Source organism: Panicum virgatum, chromosome 5N (assembly GCF_016808335.1).
Source record: "Panicum virgatum strain AP13 chromosome 5N, P.virgatum_v5, whole genome shotgun sequence".
In the NCBI taxonomy this organism is placed as follows: domain Eukaryota; kingdom Viridiplantae; phylum Streptophyta; class Magnoliopsida; order Poales; family Poaceae; genus Panicum; species Panicum virgatum.
Genome location: NC_053149.1, coordinates 46,934,967 through 46,958,802, shown reverse-complemented (window position 1 = coordinate 46,958,802; position 23,836 = coordinate 46,934,967). Strand labels below are relative to the sequence as shown.

Sequence of the window (23,836 nt, the reverse complement as noted above, 5' to 3'; positions counted from 1 at the left end):
TTCACATTGAGAATTTGTTTTAAACCCGTTTCGTACCAGCCGAAGCTTCTCTATCCCCACGGCGTGCCTTGGACGCCCCACCTGGCCTGTCTCCGCCCTGGCATTCTTGGCCGCTTCTTCTCTGCTTCTGCTTCTTCTTCTTTCCCAGTCTCCAGTCTCCACTACACAGCCGCGAGCCCGCATCCACTCTGCTAGTCTGCTAGCCTCAAACTCTCGTCAGATCTCACGGATTCTGCTCAGGCCCTTTCGTTATCGGGCATTGCAGATTCCTTGATGCCCAGCGCATCTTAAATCCCTGAACTAAAGCGATTCAGAGATAGACTACGGAGTTCAGCAGCTTGAGCGGTTATGTCTGGTGAGTTCCGTTTCATTTTCTTCCACTTGCCTGCTTGGACAATACATTTCCTCCTCTGCGAGCCGTAGTTTCTTCTGAAATCTGAAGCGCCACCCTTTTTCTTCAGCAGTGCATTAGCCATAGTTCCCTGTGATTCAATTTCCTGATGATGGGGCCACCATCTCCCTCCCGCTGCCAGCTTCACGGCCCAGGCTCTGCCATGATACGGCGGCGATGTCTCTTCTTCCTCCTGCTGCTTGCTCTTCAGAGTTACTGCCGCCCGGCGCTTGCAGCCTCGCCGTATCTGGTCGGCATGGGCAGCTACGACATAACGGGGCCCGCAGCAGACGTCAACATGATGGGGTACGCGAGCTCCGAGCAGATCGCGGCAGGGATTCACTTCAGGCTCAAGGCACGCGCGTTCATCGTCGCCGAGCCGGATGGCAAGCGTGCCGTCTTTGTCAACCTTGATGCCTGCATGGCGTCGCAGCTAGTCACCATAAAGGTGCTTGAGAGGCTAAAAGCAAGGTAAGAGTGGTTACTCTGATCACCACGTTGTCGCTTTCATGAATCGCTTCATCCTCATGGTGGTTACTGCAGGTACGGTGATCTTTATAACGAGAACAATGTGGCTATCAGCGGAATACACACTCATGCCGGGCCTGGAGGTTATCTGCAGTATGTGGTTTACATTGTCACATCTCTTGGGTTTGTTCGCCAATCCTTCGACGTAATCGTCGACGGCATTGAGCAAACCATTGTTGAAGCTCACAACAATCTCCGTCCAGGGAAAATATATGTGAACAAAGGTGCAAAATTGTCTCTAGTTTCCTGGATTATTTAGGCATTATTTTGATTTTATTTAGGCATTTTAAAACATCAGTGGGACTGATTTTATATTGTCTGTGATTTTTTAACCATTGTTAACTACATTTAATTCAAGTAGGCATCCAAATGTCATAATTTAACTCTGGTTGAATTGATTATTTTTTCCTTCAATTTTTGACCATTATTGGAAGGCTGCCCTAAAGTTTTATTAGATATGTACTACTCCCTATGTAGCTGGCTGGCTGCTATACTGGTTTTTGGTTACTGCAAAAATTTTGTGACCAATGTCAGGCACATGACTTTCAGGTGACCTCCTTGACGCTGGTGTGAATCGCAGCCCCAGCGCGTACCTAAACAACCCAGCTGAGGAAAGAAGCAAATATCAGTACAATGTTGATAAGGAAATGACCCTTATCAAATTTGTAGATGATGAACTTGGTCCAATTGGGAGTTTCAATTGGTTTGCAACCCATGGAACATCAATGAGTCGTACAAATTCTTTGATTAGTGGCGATAACAAAGGTGCAGCTGCACGTTTCATGGAAGATTGGGCGGAAGAAAATGTCATCCCAAATCAGGCTGCTCATGCAAGCTCTGGAAATCCGAGAAGAGTCTCTGCACTAATTTCTGAACCCAATGAGATAAGTAGGTTCCATGCTTCCTGACTGCTTCGTGATTCTTGAAATGAAATATCCTAGGCACTTGCCAAACTAATTATTTCTTTATTGATTTATTCAGCTGATGACTTAGTACGATTGGCATCGTCTTACAAGGCCTCCGGTGGAAGGCAAATATCAAGTTCAGATATCACCAGGCGTATTAGAAGCAATCAACAAAATAAGCCTAAATTTGTCTCTGCATTCTGCCAGTCAAACTGTGGAGATGTTAGTCCGAATGTCTTGGGAGCATTTTGTATAGATACTGGCCTTCCTTGCGACTTCAATCACAGTACATGTAATGGGAAGAATGAGCTATGCTATGGACGAGGCCCAGGGTACCTTTTTCATATGTTTTTTCAAATTTTAAAGTATTTACTGTAAATCAACCCGATATTTTTTCCTATCCTGCAGATACCCTGATGAATTTGAAAGTACCCGTATAATTGGCAATAGGCAATTTCTCAAGGCTGTTAATCTTTTCGATTCAGCATCTGAAGAAATACAGGGCAAAGTTGACTACAGGCATACTTACCTAGATTTCTCGCAACTAAAAGTGAATGTTCCTACAAGTACAGGAGGTCAGCAGGTAGTGGAAACATGCCCAGCAGCCATGGGGTTTGCCTTTGCAGCTGGAACCACAGATGGTCCTGGAGCTTTTGATTTTAAACAAGGAGACGCCAAGGTTGGTTCTATCAATCATCATCAAATACTAGATTCGCAATTTTTATTCGCGTGCTATTGACTGGTTTACACAATCTCGTACTAGGGAAACGCTTTCTGGAGGTTAGTACGGGATGCAATTAGGCCACCGGGGCCAGAGCAAGTGAAATGTCAGGCTCCGAAACCAATACTTCTAGACACGGGTGAAATGAAGGTTCCATACGATTGGGCAGTAAGTCTTCACATTCTCTGTACAAGCATATGCGTACACGCTTGTAAATACTAACTTTTTACCATGGTTCTAAATAGCCGATTATAGCTGGCACTGTAGCCGGCTATAGCTGCTTGGAAGGGCAGCCAGAGTGGCACCATTTAGCCTGCTAAAGCCTGCCAGCTATGGGCCACTAAACACTAGCTATAGTGAACCATGCTTTTTACTGCTCTGACTCTGTGAAGCTTAGTTTCAGAGCTTAACCATAGCCACTATCAACATATTTATTGTCAACACGTTGTTTTTTCCGTTCTAGTGGCATGAGTTGAAATAGTTGTTACCTTATGAACCAAGTGACTCTCCGACTGAATCTGCACAGCTGATTGTTTATTCTTTATTGGTCCTGTACTGAATTCTGTATTATCATGCAGCCTGCGATTCTTCCAATTCAGATCATAAGAATAGGCCAGCTGGTTATCTTGTGTGTCCCCGGAGGTATATACTCCTGATTCTTTGCTCCTATGAAATATGCCAAGCAAAGAGTGAATGTGATGTTTTGATCTATTAACTATTATTATGATGTCAAAAACTCATAATATGCAGTTCTAATGGTTATTTTTGGTTCAGAGTTCACAACAATGGCTGGGAGGCGACTACGTGATGCAGTCAAAAATATACTTACGAATAGTAGTCAATTTGATAACAATATTCATGTTGTCCTTGCGGGTCTAACAAACACCTATTCCCAGTATATTACAACTTACGAAGAATATCAGGTGCAAAGATATGAGGTGCGTAAATTCCCAGACCATTTTATTTTCTTTAGAACCACATAATAATATTGAATAAATGTCTGACATTAGCTTGATGTTTGTTAGCCCACAGTTTGTTTCTAGCTGTCCGGGCATTACTAGGAACAAGAGTTTTTATTGATATGTCTGAATCTGCACTGTCCTATTCCATTTGTATGCCTTCCATCTATAGTCTGAAAATTATATTCTTCCTTTTATTGTAATTGCTTTTTCCCGTTCCTGTTAAATCCAGAAGTCAATCAATAATAAGCCTATTTCTGTTTCTGGAAAAGTTGTTCACGAATATCTTATTGGGGAAAATGCGGGGTTTTTTTACAGGGAGCATCAACGTTGTACGGCCCCCACACCTTAAGTGCCTACATTCAAGAGTTTCAGAGACTTGCTACAGCTATGGTCTCAAACAAAGAGGTCCCAACAAATTTGCAGCCTCCTGATCTGCTGAACAGACAAATTGAGCTGCTCCCAGGTGTTATAGTCGACAAGACACCTCCTGGCGTCACGTTTGGAGATGTCAGTTCGGACGTTCCTGCAAACTCCACTTTCAGGAAGGGCAGCACTGTGAACGCTACATTCTATTCAGCCTGCCCAAGGAATGACCTCCTCACTGACGGTACCTTCGCACTGGTTGAGAAGCTGGATGGTGGCAGCGATTGGGTCCCTGCCTATGATGACGACGATTGGTCACTGCGCTTCAAGTGGTCAAGGCCATTACGATTGAGTGCAAACAGTTTCGCGACTCTGGAGTGGACAATTCCTGAAGATGCTCCATTGGGTGTTTACAGGTTGAGGCATTTTGGCGCATCCAAGCCGTTGATTGGGTCGATCAAATATTTTACAGGGACCTCTAGTGCATTCGTAGTGCGTTAAATGGTAAAAAAAACTATGAAATTTACACCGGCCAATATATGTACATGTTTTCCCTTTGGTTTTTACATGTATTCGATGCTAATAACGTTACCAGATCATTTTAAACCAATGTTTTTGTTGGGAATACAAGTAATATTCTTATACAGAATTTCACTAAGAGGCAAATTCCATCAACAACTGCCGATGCAATAAATTCGATCATTAAGCATCAGAGAGAACATAAAGGGAATACAAGTAATATTTTTATACAAATGTTGACATATTCTCTATAATTTTGATCAACCTTAAGAAAGAAAATTTTTTAGATAAAACTAGAACTGCATTCTTTCCAGGACAGAGAGTATTGTCGTTTGCCGGTGAGTCTTCGCGCGAGGGGCAGCATCCGTTTGCCAGCGTGATCGCCAGATCAGGTTCCAGAAAATGGACAAATGTATCAGGAACTCCATGACCACTGAAATGATTAGAAGCACCAACAAAAGACGAGCAGGCAAGACGTTCTGGTGTGCGAAGAGATCGACAGGGCTACCTTCATGCATCAAAAATGTATTTGGTGGTGGCGCCAGCAAAAGTTGAGTAGTGTGATTCACAGAGTTCCCGCAGCGGGAGATGCAAACAAAACCGGTTTCCACGGGTTGCCTAGGAGAGCCGTGGATGTGTGGGGAGACCATTGGCAACCGAGATCTGCGGGAGAGGGGTCGCACTGCCCGATCTCGACACCGCGTGTGCAGCAGCGGGGATCACGGGTGGTGGCCGCTGTCGCGACCGGTGCGATCTGCTGTGCTGTCCATCATTGGGCACCGTACCGGCAGCGGCATGCGTTACGGAGATCCAGATGGATCGGGCGCCGCATATGCGTGCCCTCGTGCGTCCGGCGATCGCGCGCGCGCGGCATGGATCGTCGGAGGAGCACGCACGCGCGGCCGAGGAACACGCACGGTGCATCGCGGGAACGAGGAAGAAGGGGCAGTGGCGGTGTTGGGATCTTAGTTTCATGTCTAGATAGGGAGCATGAACAGTATGAAAATGACAATAAACGTATGTGCTGAATTCTCTAATAATAGTCAGAAAATTCAACCATTTACACTGTGGAGAGAGGGGCTATTTATACCCCTAACCATTGGCCAGGTTTTCCTAAATTGCCCCCTCCCAACTCATTTACAGCTCACTTTTAGCCGGCCTCGAGGTAAAATTACAAGGTGAGAGATGTACAAATCCGACCTTCCCACGTATTCGAGAGGTGTACAAATCCGACATTCTCACATATTCACGTTTCACACACATATCTACAACCGATGAAGGTTTTCACTTCCTTCGGGGACCTCCGGGAGTCTCAGCCATGAATGTTCCATCAACGAGCAATCAGCCGTCACCTTCGTTCCCGAAGTTGATCCCTTTACCCGAAAGTCCTGATCTTCGAACTTGTGCTTCTGAGCAGCCGTTCGTCACCTTCGGCCGGACGAAGGCGATATCCTTCGTCACCGAAGGTATTAGTCTTTGCACTTGCGCTTCTGGGCAGCCATCTGTCACCTTCGACCTACAGAAGGTGATATTCTTCGTCCCGAAGGCCATGGTCTTTGAGCTTGCGCTTCTTAGTGTTCATCCGATACCTTCGGCTATGCTTGACTTCCTCTCGTTGGGGCCCTGCAAAAAAGTTAAGGAGCATTTTCGAGGGTGAGGACTTGACCCGAAGGTCCAATCCCCAACAGTAGCCCCTTGAGGGCGAGGTCCGAAGCCGACGGTCTGAACCCGCGTTGAAGAAGAAGATTGCAAGTAACCTTCGGGAAGCTCCCGAGGAAAAACATCTCCCGAACCGTCGGCTGCAACGGTCAGTTTTGGTGGTGTACGTGTCGGGCTCCTATTGCGCCGCTTGGGCGGCCGACTCCTCGATTTTACCGTTGGTACTGTTGCTTTCCCTCGCCTATATAAGCGGGGGGGGGGGGGGGGTAAATTCTGTGCCCTCTCGAGCTTTGCTTACCTTCGGCGCTTTCCACTATAAAGCGTTTCTTTCGAAGATTCCGTTTTCGTGCGTGGTCAAGCTGGTTGTTTTCCTCGGTGTAAGTGGATTTGTGGTTCATGGCTCGTACTAAGCAAACAGCGAGGTTGATCGAAGGTTCGTTTGAACCCTTTTTCTTAATTTGTCTTTCTTCGTTTTTGTGTAGATATAGCATTCATTAAGAGGGCGGTTCTTCGTGCAGACTCTGGTCCAGCTCCCGAAGGAGAGGCGGGTGGTTCGCAGCCTTCTCAGTAGCAGCAATCCAGCGAGAGCCTTTCGGCAGTGTCCGCAGACGTGTCGGAACTAATGGCTCCGGAGAAACGTAAGACTTTGCTTTTCGAGCCATCTGCCGTTTCTCAGAGCACGATAGACATCTACGTTTCGAATGGCTATTTCGCCGAGGGGGTTTGTCGCCCTCCAGGGGCAGAATTGATTTCTGTACCGGAGATCGGCGAGGTTGTGGTCAGGATTTTTTTACAGCGGGGCTTAGACTTCCGATGGATCCAATTGTGCCAAAGCTTTTGGAGCCATTTAACGTGAAGCTCCACCACTTTACCCCGAACGGGATTGTTGCATTGGCCAAGTTTCTGTGGGTGTTGCGGACCTTCGGAGGGGAAGTTTCCGTGGATGCCTTTTGTAGGCTTTTTCAGCTGCACTGCCAGCCTCGTAAGGTCTATGTAGATGATGATGCCGAGCTTAGCATGGTTCAGAACGGCTGCTGCACCTTCGTTCCTCGCAAGCCGAACAAAAGGACCGGCCTAGAGAAGGTTATGCTCTCGACGGCTTACAAGAACAAGTGGGAGGGGAACTGGTTGGGATACTGGTTTTACGCCAAGATTGGCTTCCCTGATCCCGAAGGTTCTGTCGAGGAGAAGTATCTGCTGGCTTCGGACATTGAGATGTTTGATCACGTCTATCAGCCTGCCTTCAGCAAGCGTGGGCCGGGTTTCAAATTGTGTCTGGAAGCCTTCATGACGGCTTGCCAAGTTTGTGGTGGCAGGGATGCTGTCGAGGAATTTCTGGCTGCGAAGGTTTGGCCTTTGGCTGCTGGTTGGTCTCTGTCGAGGTTCGAGCACAAGCGCTTTGCTGGTTTGAAGTATGATGTGACTTCTCCGGTTTTTGGGCTTCGAAGGCCCGAAGGTTCTAGTGACGAGGTTATTGTGGGTGAGCTGGTGCGGCAGGCTGCAGAGATACTGGGTCCTTGGAACAAAAAGGAGTATCATTCTTTGGTGGAGGTGTGCGGCGGTAACCTTCGGTTGAACCGGTGTTTGGCTGAGATGGGCGTGGCCTACGAGGCTCGGCCGGTGCTGGCGAACGCCGTTCCAAGAATGACTCCGCCAGGGAACGTTGGTTCGGAGGTTCCTGGGTCGAAGTCCAGAGGTAAGGCTAAGGTGGAGGAGGCGGGGAGCTCCGGGGCAACTAGCCCGCGAGGTCGCGGGCGTGGTCAGAAACCTTCGAGCACGAGGGTTTCTATTGCAAGGGCTGAGAGCGCCAAGAGGAAGGCGCAAGATGAGGAGGTTTCTTCGGGCGACAGCGGTACGCCCTCATTCATGGAAGAGCTCATGGGGACGGTGGGCGGGGAGATTGTAGTTCCCGAGGGGAGGCTTTTTAGATCCCGTTATGATCTTAGCGATGAGTACGGGACCATGCTTTTTGGTTCCGGCAGTCGGGTTGAGGTGGCGAGAGCGCTGATTAACCTTCACTGTTCCTCCGATGATACGACGAAACGCCAGAGGATTCAGAGTCTTGTCAAGACTAGGGCCAAGCCTGCGGACATTCCGAAGCCGCCTGAGCCTAGGCCTACTGGGCCTGTGGTTGGTGTCCCGAAGGATGCAGCGCTGACGACAACGGTCGCCACACCTTCCCTTGCGGCGGGTGCCGAGGTGGGAGAGATTGTGGTTGGTGAGACGCTGCTCTCTCAGGGGCGGGGATTTCCTAGGCAGAGTCTCGGTTCTAACTTCGGATAGGGGGGTGGATGTTCTGGAGGGGTTGGGCTTCGATGAAGCCGGTAAGCTTTGTTTCTTTGGTTTTGACAGCTCTTGGTTTGTTTGTGATCTTATAGGGTCCCTCTTTTTATTTCCTTCGCAGCTGTGTCTGCGTCGATGAAGCAACTTTTGGCATTGATGCAAGGGCCTGGCCGGACCGGGATTCTCCCCCCTGAGAAGGGTAAGGCAGGGTTTTATTTTGTTTAGCTTTTGTTCAATTTTTTGTGTCCCCGAAGGTCATTTTGTGTTTGATTCAGAGTTTAATGCAGCTGTGGCAGAAACGACCACTTCCGATGCTGCATTCATCGTGGCCGACTTGAGCAAGAAGCTTGCCCACGCTAGCTGAATTTTGATGCAGAAGGCCAAGGCGGACGCGGACCTTCGGGTCAAGAGCGCCACTGAGAAGCTGAGCCTGTCGGAGAAGCTACGGCGGGCTGAGGCGGAAGTTCTCGCTATTAGGGATGAGAACACACAGTTGAAGGGGAAGTGTATCAGGCTGGAGGCGGCAGCGAGGGACAACGAGAAGGTTCTTAAAAACCTTCGGAAGACAGTAGAGGATGACGCCAATGAGAAGAAAGCTCTTAGGGATAAGGTTAGTGAGTTGGAGTCGATTCAGACTAGGGTGGTGGAGCTCGAGGGGGGTTTTCTCGGAGGTAGTCGCTCGAGCCGACGCGGTGTACCAAGAGTACAGGAAGGCTCTTGCTGCCCTTGGAGCGGAGCCTTTGCCCTTGCCTAAGCCGGCCGAAGGTCCCCAAGTTTTCTTTCAACTTTTGGACTGGCAGCTATCGGAGTTCGAGGGCCTCGGGGAGGTGATGAGCGTTGCAAATGATAACGCGGCGTCCGTCTCCTTCGAGGGGCTTGTTGGGAACCTTCTCCGTGCCGGCGCCGTCGACCTTTCTAAGATCGAAGGGGGTTTTCAGTACATTCCCTACGAGGGTTTGTCCGAAGAGGTTGACAGGATTCAGAATGTCAAGATTGCGTACTTCGAGCACTTCTGGGAGCCTTCGGGGAAGGTCGCTGTTAGGACCCTCGCGGCTGCTGCGACAGGGGTAAGCTTTCTTTTAGATGGCTCTGAATTTTTTGGTTTTTGGCTTTCTTGTGGTAAAAATTTGTTATTTGTGCAGGAATTAAATCTTGATCAACCTTCGGGGGTCGATGGGACACACAAAGCGAGCAGGTCTCCTTCGGGACGCGAAGCGGACAGATCGCCGAGAGCTCAGGTGTAAAGATTAGCTTGTAGGGGTTTGTTTTGGGGGCTTTAGAACTTGTTTGTAAATATTCCCATGCTGCAGGACGTGAACAACACTAGGGTTTCGATGAGCTGGGAGGCTTTCAGCCTTGCTCGTCCCGGATGTAGCGTTGCAGAATACTTTTGCTGGTCCGGACGTGATTCATTGTAACCTTTTTTCTTTTCGTTCGCATGTTAACTTCGCGTTGCTTCTTGATGTGTATATACTCTCGGGATTGTTTTTCCTGGGGCTTCTTGTTGCGCATCCTTCGGGCTCCCTCTCTGTGTGCATCCTTCGAGATGCCTTTGGTCGGGCATCCTTTGAGATGACTCTTTTGAATGCATCCTTCGAGGTGCTGTGATTTGTGCACCCTTCGAGGTGCCTTGTGATGTGCATCCTTCGAGGTGCCTTGTGATGTGCATCCTTCGAGGTGCTGTTTTTGTGCATCCTTCGATGTGCCTTGTGATATGCATCCTTCGAGGTGCCTTGTTGTGTGATGTCTTAGGCATATTTGCACATAAGGTTTGCAGAGTAGTACTGTCGTGGGGCTCTTGGAGAAAAACATCTCCCCGCCAGCCTTCGTTTTTTCTTGCCGAAGGATCTTTTTGGAGGTAATTTGCTGTTGTCCGAGGTGACTCTAGTTAGGGTGGTTTTTGAAAAAACGTCTCCCCCCTTCCTAACGAGTCGTTGCCCGGAGGCATTTTGTGAAGAAGAAGTGTTTGGTATTCCCATAGATGATTTGTTTGCTAACGAGGCATCGTGCGGAAACTTTGTATTTTGTGAAAAAACGTCTCCCCCATTTCTTGCGCGCTGTTGTCTTCGAGGGGTTTTGTTCTTTTCGTTGCTGGGTAAATTGAATGATGTGTGCCGATGGTTAGGATGGAAAAAAATGTCTCCCCCCCTTTCTGGCATCCATCCTTCGATGCTTTCTTAGTTATTTTGGGTTCGGACCTTTTGGAAGGTCGAAGCCCCTTGGCGTTTTTGTGATTGTTTCCATTTTTTGCCGAAGGTTTTTTGGTTCGAACCTTTTGAAAGGTCGAAGCCCCTTGGCGTTTTTGGGATTGTTTCTGTTTTTTGCCAAAGGTCTTTTGGTTCGGACCTTTTGAAAGGTCGAAGCCCCTTGGCGCTTTTTTCACTTTTTGTGCATTTTTTGACGAAGGTTTTTATTGGCTCGGACCTTTTGAAAGGTCGAATCCTCTTGGCGTTCTTTTTGCACTTATTGTGTCTAATTTGCCGAAGGTGTTTTGGTTCGGACCTTTAAAAGGTCGAAGCCCCTTGGCGTTCTTTTTGCACATTTTGTGACTTTATTGCCAAAGGTCTTTTGGTTCGGACCTTTTTGAAGGTCGAAGCCCCTTAGCGTTTGTTTTGCACTTATTGTGCCTTTTGTGCAGAAGGTTTTTTGGTTCGGACCTTTTTGAAGGTCGAAGCCTCTTGGCGTTTGTTTTGTACTTATTGTGCCTTTTGTGCCGAAGGTTTTTTGTTCGAACCTTTTTGAAGGTCGAAGCCCCTTGGTGTTTGTTTTGCATTTATTGTGCTTCTTGTGCCGAAGGTTTTTTGGTTTGGACCTTTTTTAAGGTGGAAGCCCCTTGGCATTTGTTTTGCACTTATTGTGGCTTTTGTGCCGAAGGTTTTTTAGTTCGGACCTTTTTGAAGGTCGAAGCTCCTTGGTGTTTGTTTTGCACTTATTGTGCCTTTTGTGCCGAAGGTTTTTTGGTTCAGACCTTTTTGAAGGTCGAAGCCCCTTGGCTTTTGCTTGGATAAGTATGCAAAGTTTCTGCGTTTGGTTTTCTTTTTAGGACCCAGTCTCCGACTGTGATGCTCATTTTTACGACATTCTTGTCCCTCCACTTCGTGGTTTATTGCTGATATTTTTCTATATTTTCCGAGGCTGGTAGGATGTCTAGCTCTAAGAGGTCTTTGTCATCCGAGGGGATGGCATCAACTTGGTGGGTTACCCTTAGGCTTCGGTTTTTGAGCTCCTCTGGTGTCATTGCTTTGGCACCGTAGAGTAGCCTAAATGGGTTGAACTTGGTGGTTCTTGATTCTGATGTGTTGTGGGACCAGATGACCTTCGGGAGTTCATCGGCCCATTTGCCCTTTTTCTGATCAAACATGCACTTTTTGATGCTGCCGAAGATTATGCCATTGGCTCTTTCGACGGCTATGTTGGATTGCGGGTGGTACACCGAGGCAAAGATGTAACACCCCTGTGTTAATCGTCTCGCTAAGCATGAGTTAACTCGCTAATCGTGGACTCAAATTCGTCGTTAACGCTAATCGCGTTCGCTTAGCAAACATCTAGTTAGCAGTGTTCGATCTCGTTTTTGTCCTGGTTCCGAGCTCCAAATCAACTTTCGCCCAAAACGAAAGTTGTAGATTTTCTTTTCCTCTACAACTTTTGTTTTGGCCAAATTTCATGTTCCCATATGAAATTTGAAGTTTCAACTGTTCAAATTCGAGCCAAAATCATTAAACGAAGAAACAGTGCAGCTCCAGTGCTCAGCACTGTGCACGCCCGCGCCCATACCGGCGACTGAACGCCGGCGAGCGCGTCCACGCGTCGGCAATCGCGCCCGGCGCCGCTCTTCTCCTCTCGCGGACGACCTCGAAGCTTCTGGTGCCGTCCCCATCCTCCTTTCTCCTCCTCAGTGCACGACGAGCCAAGCTCGAGCGAGCAGCACCGAGCAACCGCCGCCGCTCGTCACACCGGCAAGTCCTCGCCGCCGCAACTCGATTCGTCGTGCTCCGAACCACTACACCTCGCCCCGAAGCTCGTCCATCCCTCCACGAGCGCGGCCGTGCCCTACCCCGGCCGAATCGGCCTAGCACCGAGCTCAGACCGCCGCTCGCCATCGTCGTTTCCGCCGAGCTCCGCCCCTCCTCGTCGAGCTCCCTCTCCGAGGTCTCCTCCGCCCAAAATCGATCCACGGTGAGCTCAATCGCGGCCTCCTCCTACTCCCTGACCTATTCCCCACCCGAATCGGCGCCGCCGCCGTCGAATCGCAGCCGCGCCGTCGCGAACGCGCCGCTCGTCGCGCGCACACGCCGCCGGACCTCCCTGGGCGCCGCCCCTCGCCGCTGACGCGCGCCCTAGGGCCGCCTGGCCTCATTGGAGCTTGCTCCGTCCCACCCCGCGGCCGCCGCAAGCCGCCGCCGCCGGAACGCCGTGTGTCGCCGCCGCCTTGGCCGTGCGCCGCCGCTCGCCGTCGCGGAGCCCCTCTGCGCCTCCCCGCGAGCCACCGCCGCGCGCCAGGGAGCCGCCCGGCCTCCCTGAGCCCGCACCGCCCCGTCCGCCGCCGGTTGACCCCGCCGCCGGCGGGGAACCGCCGCGCCGCGCCGCCCCTGCCTCGGCGCCGCCGCAGGCCGCTGCGCGCCCGCGCCCTGCCCTCTGCGCCCCACGCGCGCCCTACCCACCGCCCTGCCCTGGCCGTGGGCAGGCTAGGCCGCGCCGCCGGCGTGCCGCGGCCGGCTCAGGCCGCCGCCGCCGCCCTGTTGGCCGCCGAGCTGGCCCAGTGCCGTGGCGCGCGGCACGGGCGAAGCAGGGGAAGGGGGCGCCTGGAGCTGGGCCTGGGCTCCCTTACAAGTGGGGCCCGGCTGTCAGCGCCCCCCCCCTTTTATCTTTTATGTTTTTCTTTCAATTATTTCGGCTGGTAATTCATAATTGTGTAGAAATTCACAGAAAAATGCGAAAAATGCCAAATAAATTTTGTTAGGTTTCTAAAATCACAAGCTTCTGAGGAAAAATACTTGTGCATGTGAAATACCACTTTTGCTCTGCTGAAAAATTCAGTTTGCGTTTAAGGTGGTTTATTTTGTACCACTTTTTCTGTTACTCTAAAAATTATGAAAAATTCGTAGTGGCTTACTCTTTTCATGTGTAATCCACTGTAAAAGTTTCGTGGCCTGTTGCTATGCGCTTTTGGGTAGATCTATTTATACTTCGCTGGCTTGCTAGGGTTAGTTATTTTGTTTCGTGCATGCAAAGCAAACTCCTGTTAATCCATGCTAACTTAGGTCGTTTTAGTAGTTGTTTTCGTTGGAAACACTTTAGTCTAAAACGAATTGATTTTCTGAACCGCTTTGCTTTGTCTTTTTGAATTGCATTCAATCGTAAGCACACATGCGTTGCACCGTATCCTAATTGTTGCATGACATATTTTTATTCGTGTAGACGCCACGAACGAAGCTGTCCACGAGCTGATCGTTGAGCCGGTCCAGGAGCCACGAGCAGAGGAGCAGCAGCAGGTCGCCGTTGAGCACGCTCCAGCAGACCTAGTTAACCCCGCTGACCTGCAAGGCAAGCCCCGGAGCATAACCATAATTTAAATTATTCAATGTTTATTTAAGTATTGTGCATTTATGTTCTAGGAGTTGAATGGAACCATAGTATGCATGTTTTCCCTAGGTACCGTGGGCCTATACTAGTATGCAGGTGTCGATAGAAATGCTTTGCTAAATAGGATTTCGGTAGAAGTCGAGTGATTGCTGTCACTCGCGAGTTTAGGATCTTGATCCCTTAGCTTTGGCTTGAAATGAATTGCTGAGTAAAGAGAAATAGAGACCGGGCGGAAATGAGTTGGTTTTGGTATGGAATGGATGGAAAGTTAGCTCCGCCTGTGTCGATTGAGGACCGTTCCGTTGTTGGCAGTGCTGATCGAGGATTGAACAGTACTAACCACATACCGGAAGTAGGAGGTAGTCGAAACCGGTAAGCTGTGTACCACCTTACAGCGGTAATTTGAATTCCGCCATGCTACGCTGGGCGTGGGAGTTGGCGGGTGTTGGATAGGATGCCGCCTCCGGGTTCTCCGGGAGTTCACTGCGAGGGGCCCATCACCTGGGTTTTAGCAGGCGTAGTTCAGATGCCGTGGTAATGTGGAAACAGTTGACGCGAGTGGCCCGACGGGGCTTGCATGTGTCGTGTGAGTTAGGTCCACCTTGCAAGGTTAAATCGGATCGATTCGCCGTGACTCGCGGTTATGAGAGCCTTGATCTCTTTGTCACATCGTAGTAAGAAGTGAAATAAGTCTTGAAAGGTAGCGATGGAATGCTATATCTGTTGTTCTGCAGATTAATCTGATCTACCATGTGTGCCCTAGATGATTAGGCGAACTTAGTTAATACTTGATGTACTAACCGGAGCTAAAACATTGAAAGTAAGGATTCACTTCTAGCAGCTTTTCAGCAAAAGAACTCCAGAGCCAAAAAGCTTTGCATGTCTAGGTAATGGGCTAAGTATACCCAGAGTCGGGTAAGCCTTGCTGAGTATTAGTATACTCAGGGTTGTTGTTGTAACCCTTCTGAGCAGGTTGTGTCCCTGCGGACTTCGAGGAGATCTGTGCGTCCTGGATTGGACAGCCACTCCCTCCAGGTTGGACCGTCGAGTGGGCCCCGTCTTCCCCGTGAAGATTGGGCAGGTTGGCATCACATCGGTGGGCAGGATGTGGAGCTCACTTTTATCGTCGTCGTAGCGATCGTATTGTATTTCGAACTCAGTTTTAAACTTCCGCTGTGCGTTTGAACTCTGTTGTTTGTATTTAAGACCTTTTATGTAAAACCTGTGTTGTAAATTAATTTGAAGATTTCTGTATGCTGGTAACACCTGTGCTCGTCTTCGTACGGGTCTAAGTGCAATTGTGATCCTGGAGTACAGTAGTTTAATCGGGATTTTACCCGACAGCCTGTCAGGTTACACCGTTTTAAGTGCACAGTAACTTGATTAAGTATTAAGATGATGGATTGTGCATTTAAGCCGGTTTAATTTGGACGGTGCTGCTACAGCTGGCATCAGAGCTCTAAATTGCACTGGGGTGATTACCTTGCAACGATTTTGGGTTTTTCGAAAAGTTGACGCTAGATGCGCTAAGGAATAGAATAGATAGTTCGTATGCCCTAATTATGTTTTATATAAGTTAGGTGGCAACTAAGTATCTATTTTATTCCAGCACTTCCAGCTTTTCCTTTTTGTTAAACCTTATTTCGGTAACGACGCACCTACGCTGAGGTAAGCAAGGTAAGCATTCTGGTAGTCCTTAGAATAGCCCACGTGTTTCATACGTGCGCGGGTCCCGTATGGTGAGCATACGAGGAGGTGATAAGGCTCAATTCAAACGAGCCTGTCGCTATCTGCCGCCTGATATGGAGTGCGGATTTCACGCCGTGTGATTGTGATCACGGCCATTTCATAAGGCAATGTTACGAGATGTAAACCTGTCATGCGGTTGGCCATGACCGTGACCCTTGGGACACGTCTACCCTTGGATGTCCCGTAAGGCGAGTGTACGGGAAGTGAATACGTTGTTGTGACGTATGCAGCGCTGCCCATTCAGCGTCGAACGTCTGGGTGCCATCTCTATAGTGGATGGTAATGTATGTGTGAATATGTGGGAAACTGCATATGCGTTACCCGTGTGGCGTAGGACACATGGGGGCCGTTCGTGTGTGCTGGCACGAAGGGTCCAGAAATGGATATTATTTTTGTCTCTGTGTTCTTCTGCAGGAAACTAACCACGTAAGAGCGTTATAAAATCCTTGATCGTAGGAACGACTAGTCTATATATAGGGAGAGTACGTAATTGTGCCACCGATTGTTCTCGTATACCATATTTTGGTACTTGTTTGGGTGAGAAACGCTAGAACGTGGCATGCACCTTTCATTCCTGAGTTGTTGTTTGTTTTGTCGCTTTTGGTTACGCTTCGCAAAAATTTATTTGGATCACCATGTTTTTACTATGTGTTCTTAAAAATTTATTTGTGTTGTGTTGCCAGTTTAAACCTGTTTCTTTTGAAAACTGTCACTTACGTCAGCGCTATGTGTTCTTACAGATGGCTAGCTTCACGCACGTGATCGTGGACGCTGAGGGTTGGGCGCATTCCAGTGCCCTCCACACCGGCCACTTTCCTCGTCTGCTGTGGCAGATGCTCAGGGCGTTTGACTACACTGAGCCCCCACAGTACTCCGGTCACGAGTCTAGCTTGCTGGGCACCGAGCGCTGTCAGATGATTGTGAAGATTCCTGCTTGCCCCGCTCGCTTGGATTGGGACTCGTGGCAGCTCACTGTTTATGGTAGGAAGCTGGCAGACTCCTGGGAGATTGCAGCTAGGAGGGCCATTGAGGAGTTCTCAGAAAAGCATAATGCAGAGGTGATAGATACTCCTTACAGTGTGTTTCCTCTGAGGGATGAGACCACTCAGGCCTATGCAGATCGGGTTAACCGCAACCTGAACATCATGATGCCCGACTACAGTGTCAGGACAGCACTCTCGTTCAGCTACTCCTCAGCTTTGAGTAACATGTATGAGCAGCTTCGTGAGGAGAATGCGATATGCAGGAGCAAGGCTCGAGAGGCTCACCTCCATGAGCAGCACATGATTGGTACCCAGGACAAGATCAAGACCCTGAAGGCCAAGTCTAGAGCAAGGAAGATCAGGATTCAGGAGTTGCAGGAGGAGTTAGAGAACAGGACTCAGATGGTGCAGCACCTTGAGGGGCAGCTTCAGCAGGCCCAGGAGTGGATTGAGGACGCCCAGGCTCAGGTGCAGGCAGCAGCAGAGATGGAGGCTGATGCAGCAGAGGAGGAGCCAGAAGAAGAAGAAGAGGAAGAGGACCCTGAGGAGATCGAGGGAGTGTCTGGAGTCGAGTCGGGACCTGGGACTCCGTGAGGACGTGGATGGATAGTGTTGATTCTCCCCTTGCAGTGTAGCCTTACTGTAGGATAGTTGGGTAGGATGACCAACATAGAGCTTTAGGCTAACCTTGGGTTGAGAATTCTTTTGTGGCTCAGTAGTTCGAGTCATGTAGGATAACCCTCCTAGTGTGGTGTGTAGCCGAGTCGTGTAAGACCCCGTAGTGGTGTGTTGTAGGGTCGTTTGTGAACCATTCTCCCATGTTAGTTTGTTGCCGTAGCACGGCTTGGGTTGTACTGAACCTTGTTCCAGCTGAAGCAGCGTGGCTGCTTATTGTAAATTTTACTTCCGTGTTGATCTTTTCTATCAGTGTGTGAATTTCAGATTTGAGTTGAGCTTCGACCGTCTTCAAAGCTGAAATTTTTGTTGAGCGATGTTTAGTTTTGCTTACGTTAGAGCTACTCTGGGCGAAACTTGTTGAGTTGATACATTTTCAACCAAAGCAAGTTAGTTTATCTTCCCTTGGTGAACCATATCGCGAGGGAAACGATTCATGCCGTGTGTTCATATTATATATGCACATTCTTTATATTGCATGAATTAGTCCGGATAGCGAAATGGCTAACCAGGGGAATGACTATTTTGCAGATGGGTGATAATCATGACAATGACAATCACGAGGCACTGCCCCAACAACCTCCCTCTTTGGCTCAAGCCGTTGCAGCTCTTATCGCAGACCGCAACGAGCAGACGGAGTTGATAAGGCAACTGGTGCAAGCCCAAGTCAATGCCGGCAGAGGTCGACATGCTCCCCCGCTAGCACCAGCAGAAACTGACTATGTCGGTTTTCTGGCCACCCAGCCACCTCTGTTCCACAAGGCCGATGATCCCCTTGAGGCTGATGCCTGGATTCGCACCATTGAGGATAAGTTCAGCATCCTCAATTGCACAGAGATGGACAAAGCCGCCTTTGCAGCGCAACAGCTGCGAGGACCTGCGAAAATATGGTGGGTCAATCACAAGGCTCTACTTCCCGCTGGTACACGTCTCACCTGGGATGAGTTTGTGGCAGCTTTTAAAGCCCACCACATCCCTACAAGCTTGATGAGGAGGAAGATGGCAGAGTTCCTAGCCCTGAAGCAAGGGAACAACACCGTACTCCAATATGCTCAGACCTTTAACCAGCTATCCCAGTATGGTGGTTTTCATGTGGACACTGATGAGAAGAAACAAGATTGCTTCAGAAGGGGACTTAGTACAAAGCTCCAGGACAAACTGGCTCTCACTACTTGCAACAACTTTACTGATCTGGTTAATACGGCCATCACGCAGGAAGATGCCACGCTGGCACACAAAGCTGACAAGAAGAGAAAAGCACCTGCTGGATCCTCCAGCAATGCACCCCAGAGGTACAAGCTGGTTCAGACAGGGAATCAGCAGGCTTCAAACCGTCCTCCACAGCAGGGCCGTTGGGTCGCTAGGCCACCCCAGCAACAGCAGCCGTGGGTACCTCGTTTCCCGACACAACAGCAGAGGCCGCTAATGCTACAAGCTCCACGCCCCAACAACTACCCCTGTTACAACTGTGGTAACCTGGGGCACTTTGCACGTGACTGCCGTCTGCCACCTCGGCAGAATATCTACAAGACTCCTGCGCTGAGTCAAGGTTCCAGCCAGAAAGATCAGAAAAAGAAGATTGTACCTGCCAAGACTGGTCGTGTGAACTACACCACTCTGGAGGAAGTCCCGGAGGGCACTCAAGTGATGGCGGGTACGTTCTCCGTTAATCACTGCCCTGTTACTGTGCTATTTGATTCTGGAGCATCTCATAATTTTATCAGTGAAGCATGTGTGGCACGCCTTCACTTACAAGTATCATGCCTAGAGAAATCCTACATTATTCAGACACCTGGCACCCGATTAAATGCTGGCCAAGTAGTTCGAAATGTTCCCCTTACCTTGGGTGGGAAGAATTTTCCACTCACTCCCATTGTTCTTCCAAGTCATGGGATAGATATCATACTTGGAATGAATTGGATGAAGAAGCATGGCGTTATCATCAATACCTCTTCTCGTATCCTTCAGTTCAACTCTTCCATGTATGGTTCTATGGAAATTCATCTTTCCCAGCATGCAATTCCAGCCACTGTCATATACCATCTTGAGGGGAAAATCCTAGAGATAATTCCAGTGGTTTGTGAATACCCCGATGTGTTTCCGGAGGACTTGCCAGGTATGCCTCCCGATCGGGATATTGAGTTTGTCATTGAGTTACAGCCTGGCACAGCCCCCATATCTCGAAGGCCATATAGAATGACTCCCAGTGAGTTAGCTGAATTAAAAATCCAGTTACAAGAGTTGCTGGATAAAGGCTATATCCGACCGAGCACCTCACCTTGGGGTTGCCCGGCTCTGTTCGTAAAGAAGAAAGATCACGGACTGAGGCTATGTGTGGATTATCGACCGCTGAATGCAGTCACCATCAAAAACAAATATCCACTTCCTCGTATTGATATTCTTTTTGATCAACTAGCCGGAGCTAAGGTATTCTCAAAAATAGATCTTCGATCTGGCTATCATCAGATAAAAATCAGACCGGTGGATATACCAAAAACAGCCTTCTCTACTCGTTATGGGTTATACGAGTATTTGGTGATGTCCTTTGGATTAACCAATGCTCCAGCTTATTTCATGTACCTCATGAATTCGGTATTCATGCCGGAGTTAGACAAGTTCGTCGTGGTCTTCATTGATGACATCTTGATCTACTCCAAGAATGAGGAAGAACATGCCCAGCATCTTCATATAGTACTTCAGCGTCTGAGAGAGCACCAGCTTTATGCCAAATTCAGCAAGTGTGACTTCTGGCTGAAGAAAGTACCATTCCTCGGTCACGTCATATCTGCTGAGGGCATCTCGGTGGATCCCAGTAAAGTGCAGGATGTACTCGATTGGGAAGCCCCAACTTCAGTCCCTGAAATTCGCAGTTTCTTGGGTTTAGCTGGGTATTATCGTCGGTTCATCCCAGAATTCTCCAGAATTGCGAAGCCGATGACTGAACTTCTTAAAAAGGGTGTCAAATTCTATTGGAGTAATCAATGTGAGGAAGCTTTCCAGAAATTGAAGACACTTCTCACTTCTGCTCCAATCTTGGCCCAACCAGATACTACAAAACCATTCGATGTGTACTGTGATGCCTCAGGCACAGGACTCGGCTGTGTCTTGATGCAGGAGAACCGAGTGATTGCTTATGCTTCTCGATCACTCAAGAGGCATGAAGAAAATTATCCCACTCATGATCTTGAATTAGCAGCTGTGGTCCATTCACTGAAGATCTGGCGACACTATCTCTTAGGTTCATTGTGCAACATCTATACCGATCACAAGAGTCTCAAATATCTTTTCACTCAAGCTGATTTGAACATGCGTCAAAGAAGATGGCTTGAGTTGATTAAAGATTATGAGCTCGAAGTGCATTATCATCCTGGCAAGGCAAATGTAGTTGCCGATGCGCTGAGTCGCAAAGCTCACTGTCATTGCATCTCAGCTATACCATTAAGCGAATCTCTTTGCTTTGAAATGGAAAAGCTGAATTTGAGTATCGTACCACATGGCACATTGGCTCATCTAGAGCTTACTCCTACTCTTCGCGATCTCATCATAGTGGCACAAAAGCAAGATAAGGGGGTTAAGGAAATTCAGAGAAGACTATCAGAAGGAGACCCTAAAGTGAATTGCTTCCACCCGGATAATGAGAATGTGTTGTGGTTCAAGGACCGGTTAGTGGTGCCTAAGAATATTGAGCTCAGAAAACAAATTCTTGGCGAAGCTCATACTTCACGATTATCAATTCATCCGGGTAGCAACAAGATGTACCAAGACCTGAAGCAACGATTCTGGTGGACTCGGATGAAAAGAGAAATTGCCAAGTTTGTGTCAGAGTGTGATATCTGTCGGAGGGTTAAAGCCAGTCATCTCAGACCAGCTGGGACTCTTCAACCCTTGAGTATTCCTGAATGGAAATGGGAAGATATAAGTATGGATTTCATCGTCGGCTTACCTCGAACTCAAAAGGGTTACGACTCTATTTGGGTTATAGTGGATAGATTGACCAAGTCGGCACATTTCCTCCCAGTTAAGATGACGTACTTGACCAAACAATATGCGGAATTGTACATGGATCGCATATTATGTTTACATGGTGTGCCAAAGACTATCATTTCTGATCGTGGAACTCAGTTCGTTGCTCGTTTTTGGGAGCAATTACATGCTTGCTTGGGAACGCATCTTATTCGCAGCTCTGCATATCACCCTCAAACAGACGGCCAAACCGAGAGGATAAATCAAATTTTGGAAGATATGCTCCGTGCTTGCGTCTTGACCTATCCACAGAAATGGGATCAATGTTTGCCGTTAGCTGAATTCTCTTATAACAATAGTTACCAAGAGACCATCAAAATGGCACCATTCGAAGCCCTGTATGGTCGTCGATGCCGTACACCTCTGAATTGGTCTGAAACTGGGGAAAGAACAATCTTTGGGCCCGACATGGTTCAAGAGGCCGAAGAACAAGTCCGCCTTATCCAAGCCAACTTAAAGATTGCACAATCTCGACAGAAGAGCTATGCAGATAAAAGAAGAGATCCACTCGTCTTTAAGGTCGGTGATCACGTCTATCTGAAAGTATCACCTTGGAAAGGCGTGCAAAGGTTTGGAATAAAAGGAAAGTTAGCTCCCCGCTACATCGGTCCATATCCAATTGTGGAACGATGCGGTCCTGTGGCTTATCGGTTGGATCTTCCAGCGAATCTTTCTGCGGTTCATAATATCTTCCATGTGTCACAACTCAGATTGTGCCTTAGAATTCCGACGGAAGCTGTAGAAAGTGACTCGATTCAATTAGAGTCTGATCTCACCTATTCTGAGCATCCTATCAAGATTATCGATCGCAAGGATCGAGTTACTCGTCGCACAACCAACCGATTCTACAAAGTTCAATGGAGTAATCACTCCGAAGATGAAGCTACTTGGGAGAAGGAAGAATTTCTGAAATCCAAGTATCCGGAGTTTTTAAACGCTCATCCAGGTACTACATCTTCGAACCCTTTCCGCCTATTTAAATAATCTCATGCTTGAATCTCGGGACGAGATTCCTTTAAGGGGGAAGGCTGTAACACCCCTGTGTTAATCGTCTCGCTAAGCATGAGTTAACTCGCTAATCTTGGACTCAAATTCGTCGTTAACGCTAATCGCGTTCGCTTAGCAAACATCTAGTTAGCAGTGTTCGATCTCGTTTTTGTCCTGGTTCCGAGCTCCAAATCAACTTTCGCCCAAAACGAAAGTTGTAGATTTTCTTTTCCTCTACAACTTTTGTTTTGGCCAAATTTCATGTTCCCATATGAAATTTGAAGTTTCAACTGTTCAAATTCGAGCCAAAATCATTAAACGAAGAAACAGTGCAGCTCCAGTGCTCAGCACTGTGCACGCCCGCGCCCATACCGGCGACTGAACGCCGGCGAGCGCGTCCACGCGTCGGCAATCGCGCCCGGCGCCGCTCTTCTCCTCTCGCGGACGACCTCGAAGCTTCTGGTGCCGTCCCCATCCTCCTTTCTCCTCCTCAGTGCACGACGAGCCAAGCTCGAGCGAGCAGCACCGAGCAACCGCCGCCGCTCGTCACACCGGCAAGTCCTCGCCGCCGCAACTCGATTCGTCGTGCTCCGAACCACTACACCTCGCCCCGAAGCTCGTCCATCCCTCCACGAGCGCGGCCGTGCCCTACCCCGGCCGAATCGGCCTAGCACCGAGCTCAGACCGCCGCTCGCCATCGTCGTTTCCGCCGAGCTCCGCCCCTCCTCGTCGAGCTCCCTCTCCGAGGTCTCCTCCGCCCAAAATCGATCCACGGTGAGCTCAATCGCGGCCTCCTCCTACTCCCTGACCTATTCCCCACCCGAATCGGCGCCGCCGCCGTCGAATCGCAGCCGCGCCGTCGCGAACGCGCCGCTCGTCGCGCGCACACGCCGCCGGACCTCCCTGGGCGCCGCCCCTCGCCGCTGACGCGCGCCCTAGGGCCGCCTGGCCTCATTGGAGCTTGCTCCGTCCCACCCCGCGGCCGCCGCAAGCCGCCGCCGCCGGAACGCCGTGTGTCGCCGCCGCCTTGGCCGTGCGCCGCCGCTCGCCGTCGCGGAGCCCCTCTGCGCCTCCCCGCGAGCCACCGCCGCGCGCCAGGGAGCCGCCCGGCCTCCCTGAGCCCGCACCGCCCCGTCCGCCGCCGGTTGACCCCGCCGCCGGCGGGGAACCGCCGCGCCGCGCCGCCCCTGCCTCGGCGCCGCCGCAGGCCGCTGCGCGCCCGCGCCCTGCCCTCTGCGCCCCACGCGCGCCCTACCCACCGCCCTGCCCTGGCCGTGGGCAGGCTAGGCCGCGCCGCCGGCGTGCCGCGGCCGGCTCAGGCCGCCGCCGCCGCCCTGTTGGCCGCCGAGCCGGCCCAGTGCCGTGGCGCGCGGCACGGGCGAAGCAGGGGAAGGGGGCGCCTGGAGCTGGGCCTGGGCTCCCTTACAAGTGGGGCCCGGCTGTCAGCGCCCCCCCCCCTTTTATCTTTTATGTTTTTCTTTCAATTATTTCGGCTGGTAATTCAT

At 49.7% G+C, this 23,836-nt stretch overlaps 1 protein-coding gene across 2 annotated transcripts; it reads left to right on the top strand.

Annotated features, from left to right (window-relative positions):
• Positions 1-60: 60 nt before the first annotated feature.
• Positions 61-4,509, top strand: LOC120676011 (neutral ceramidase-like). Of its 2 annotated transcripts, none has more exons than XM_039957219.1 (10): positions 61-355; positions 462-862; positions 935-1,143; positions 1,469-1,807; positions 1,901-2,156; positions 2,233-2,503; positions 2,588-2,713; positions 3,124-3,187; positions 3,320-3,483; positions 3,823-4,509. In XM_039957219.1, exons 2-10 carry the CDS (start codon positions 501-503, stop codon positions 4,369-4,371), a joined length of 2,340 nt encoding a protein of 779 aa, XP_039813153.1. In that variant the 5' UTR covers positions 61-355; positions 462-500; the 3' UTR covers positions 4,372-4,509. The 2 variants fall into 2 exon arrangements, with proteins under 2 accessions (XP_039813153.1, XP_039813154.1); XM_039957220.1 differs by having other exon boundaries at positions 62-355; positions 465-862.
• Positions 4,510-23,836: the final 19,327 nt, after the last annotated feature.

Coding starts and splice junctions, on each gene's coding strand:
- LOC120676011 (XM_039957219.1), top strand. CDS start 501: ATGATGGGGCCACCATCTCCCTCCCGCTGCCAGCTTCACGGCCCAGGC. Junction 3,188..3,319: donor TATCTTGTGTGTCCCCGGAG/GTATATACTCCT, acceptor TTTTTGGTTCAG/AGTTCACAACAATGGCTGGG. Junction 3,484..3,822: donor ATCAGGTGCAAAGATATGAG/GTGCGTAAATTC, acceptor GTTTTTTTACAG/GGAGCATCAACGTTGTACGG.